The sequence below is a fragment of the Corapipo altera genome, unplaced genomic scaffold (genome assembly GCF_003945725.1).
Source record: "Corapipo altera isolate COAL_440 unplaced genomic scaffold, ASM394572v1 202, whole genome shotgun sequence".
NCBI lineage: Eukaryota > Metazoa > Chordata > Aves > Passeriformes > Pipridae > Corapipo > Corapipo altera.
Window position 1 is genome coordinate 1 of NW_020884980.1, and position 4,002 is coordinate 4,002.

Genomic DNA, 4,002 nt, shown 5'->3' on the forward strand with positions numbered 1-4,002 from the left:
GCTCACTCACCACACAGGTTGTTCACACAGACTGTGCCCTTGGGACACATTGAACACGGGGGTCCTTTCCAGTAGGGCTTCCGGATACTCCCATTACCCCTGGAAGCAGAAGATGCCAAGAAAAAGAAGGCGTGAGCAAAGAGTGGTCTGATTCAGCTGGGATATCCCAGCCAAGGCAAAACTCAGGATTAATGTAACAAACAGGTCACGGTCTCCTGCCACGGACTGTCAGTGCCATTTACTCAACAGCCTGAACCCAAGGCTGCTAAAGCCAGGGGACACAGCTCCATGGACCAGATCCTTCACATCCCTTAGAACAAAACACTGGATGGGCACTGGGACAAGTGATTCTGTCTCCCTTCTGCTCACAAGCCCTAAGAAGGTCTGCAGCCAGCAGCTGCTCTAAATTGGTCTCAGCAGCCCCAAGCAAGTGGTCCCAAAGCTGGTCCCAGGGCTGTGAAGGGGGTACCAACTTCTCCTTCCACATCCAACCCTTCCTGCTGCTGCCAGCAGGGAAGAACCAGGCCTAGAGCAGGGAGCTGTTTGTACCCTCAGCTACTGCGACTTCACCTTCAGGCAGCTCTCAGGGCAGAAGGTCCCTCCCTGGGTCTGTGCCAGAAGCTGAACCAGACCTCAGCAATCACGGGCAAGGATCGCCAGACAACCCTTCCTTCCTCTGTGACCAACCCAAGATAAGGAAGGCCTTTCTTTGAAACTGCTTTGCTTCTATTTCTGACCAAGGTCAAACTCTGCTCTGATGAAAGGACTGAAGGAAGGACATTTCCAGCACAAAAAACCCATCAAGATCCAACAATCCATGCAGGATCTGGGACTTACCAGGGAAAATACTTGCAAACCAGCAGGTGCATGTTCTCTGTTTCCTTTCCTTCGATCTTCTCACAAAGCTTTGCCCCGCAGCCGATGTGTTCCGTGTCTGCCCAGACCATCTAAGGCAAAGACCAGGGGTGAAGGTGAGGGGATTGGGTGAAGGCAATCTGCCCCCTGGCCTTGAAGGCTGCTTCATACATCCATTCACATAATTACCACAACCATCTCTGTTCCTCCTTGTTCCCATCCAAGCTGTGAAGAAAATCCAGACTTTGTCTCTCTGCCTGAGACAAGCTGGCACCCAGCTTTGCTGAGCAGCTAAAAGAGGGCTGCAGAGCTTGTTTCAGAAAAAAGGTCTTCTCCCAAAGGCTGGTCATTGCTGGTACCATGCCCAGGTCCCCCTGTATCATTGTGATTCCCACCTGGTTCCCCATCCCTTTGCAAAGACTTTGGGAGGAGCTGGGGCTCTGGTACAGTGCCTTTCCCACCAGCCCCATCCCTCCACCTCAGCAGCTTGTACCTGTTTGTAGTTGGCACACTGTAGTTGCCCAGGGTGACATTTGGATGTTAACAAGCTGTAGAATTTCCTCTCCTCGTTCCATTCTGCCACAGCATGTTTGAGGTCCAGGGTTGGGGCCATAGCAAAGAGGTTTTCCTTGTGTCTGCCACTCTCCTCGTGCTCCCAGATGCACTTCTCTGCATGGGATTGAGCATCAGCCTCCAGCTCCGTGTCCCAGGTCTGAAAGGAGCTCAGCATCAGCACAGAGAGAGGGACACAGGGCTCTCCAACATGAACAAGGCACTTACCAAGGACCTCTGGGCTCTCTGGCCACACAGTTTGCCCATTCAGGAGTAAAATTCAAATCCCCACCCAACACAGTCATCAGGAGAGGTCAGGATGGTCAGATCCAGAACAAAACAAACCTTGACTTATAGGTCAAACAGGAGGAGGTCAGTGCATCAGCACAACTTTCACAACCTCACCTGGAGCACATCCAACATCATCACAGACCGTCCTCAGCTCAGCGAGGAGAAACTGTCACAGTGCTCAGGGTTCTGGCTCTGGCCCCTTTGAGTCTGCAGTCACCAGTCAGACCTCTCCCTGAATTTAGATTTTTGGTTCTTTTGGTCGTTAAGCTCCTGTTTACCAGCCCACAAAGGTTTTACTTCACCTGGGCAACTCTTGAGTCAGGCAGGGAGGTCTCCTCCAAGCACAGGGTGACCCAAAGAGGAAAGGACTCCAACTATCCATGACAAACACTTGTCTTTCTCCACATGATTTGCAAACAATGAGGACAAATGATGTGGTGGAAGATAAAACATGATATCCAAATTTTAGTCAAGAGTCCGTAGAAGACAAAAGGTAGCACCAGTTCTAGAGCTTGTTTGTTCTCCCCCTGCAGCGACACACGATGTGGGACATGATTTGGTTTCCCTGAGCAAAATAGGGGATCCCTCACCTCCAAGGCAGCCATGCACAAGGCATGGTGAGGATTAGGAGTGGGATGGACAGCCCAAAAAACTGAAAGACCTGGGGGTCATGTTTGAAGTTGATGCAAATACATCAGCAGGATTCCCCCTCCAGCTCCTGCAAATGGCCATGGCAATGTCTCCAGCTCATGGCACCTGCTCATGGCAAGGTCTCACCTGCCCTTCCTCCTCATCACAAGAAGCTCCAGGAGGCACCCATGAGTGAGAACTGCATCACTCTCAAAGCATTGGGGGACTCAGATCACACTTAAAAACTGCCAGAAATTATCAAAGACAATTCTGTAGTTCAAGGAAACTCATCTCTTTAGAGCCAGTTTAGGGAACCTCCCCACTGACACCTACTTGTAACCCTACATGACAATTGCTCACGCTCCCCTAAGGAACTCCCTGATCCCTCCCAGCACTGAGATCAAGGTTTGCACCACACAAACACCCCGAGATTCCTCTGCAATAAGAGCCACTTACCAATTTCATCATAGCCATGGCAGGAGGAGAGACCTGGGAGCGGTATCTGTTATGCTCATCCAGGATTATCTTCTTTTCTTCCTCACTCAGGGACCAGCTCAGCTCCAGCACTGTGAGCACCAGGAAAACAGGGGGAAGACCCGAGCTCAGCATCGTGCAGTCGGCTTCTGCTCTTGGCAGCCCAAGGCTCTGGCAGTGAGATTTACAGCAAGGAACACCCAACAGCTTTTCAAGATTGGGGAGGAAATGTATTTATTAGAGTTTTGGACCCACGTGGGACACACCCCTGTCACGTATCGCCCTTCATGAAGAGGCACCACTGCGGCTGGTGCCAACAAATGCACAGGACAACTCCTGTCTCCAGAGACTCCAGAGACCAGAAACACCCTTCCTGGGCAGCTGTTCCAGTGCTCTGCCACCCTCCATGGAAAGAACTTCTTCCTCATGTTGAGGTGAAACTTGTTGTGTTTTAGTTTATGGCCATTGCTCCTCGTCCTGTCCCTGGGCACCACTGAAAGGAGTCTGAAACCATCCTCTTGGCACCTGCCTTTAAGATATTTACAGGCATTAATGAGATCCCCTCTCAGTCTTCTCCAGACTAACCAGGCCCAGCTCCTGCAGTGTCTCCTCATAGGAGAGATGCTCCACTTCCTCAATCATTTGGGCCTCTGCTGGACTCTCTCCAGTAGCTCCTTGTCCTTCTTGAACTGTGAAGACCAGAACTGAACACAACACTCCAAATGTGCCTCACCAGGGCAGGATTCACCTCCCTTGATCTGCTGGCCACACTCTTCCCACTGCCCCTCAGGATCTCCTTGTCCTTCCTGGCCCCCAGGTCACACTGCTGGCTCATGATCAACTTGTCACCCACCAGGACCCTGCTCCTTCTCCACAGAGCTGCTCTCCAGTAGGTCACCCCCAACCTGTGCTGGTACCTGGGGTTATCCCTCCCCAGGGATTACAGGACTTAGCTCTTGTTGACCCTCATTAGGTTTCTCTCCTCCCAACTCTCCAGCCTGTCAAGGTCCCACTAAATGGCAGCACAGTTTCTTTTTCCCAAAGTGTTTCTTATCACATTTCTCAAACAATGTTGGGAAATGTTCTGACTTTCGGTTTAAAATTACACTTCCACTTAGAAAAAATGCCCTAAAAAGGGTTAAATAACCTCTCAATGGCTGACATGCAACACGAAAATAAAAATCAGAAAAAGGGAAAAGG

At 50.8% G+C, this 4,002-nt stretch overlaps 1 protein-coding gene across 1 annotated transcript; it reads right to left on the minus strand.

Moving 5' to 3' along the window:
• Positions 1 to 6: 6 nt before the first annotated feature.
• Positions 7 to 3,250, minus strand: PI16 (peptidase inhibitor 16; the record flags this gene model as incomplete). Its single annotated transcript, XM_027665763.1, has 4 exons — positions 2,785 to 3,250; positions 1,349 to 1,567; positions 838 to 947; positions 7 to 99 (listed from the first exon to the last, which is right to left on the minus strand). Coding segments are annotated over exons 1-4 (575 nt in total), but the record flags the coding sequence as incomplete, so codon positions are not given.
• Positions 3,251 to 4,002: the final 752 nt, after the last annotated feature.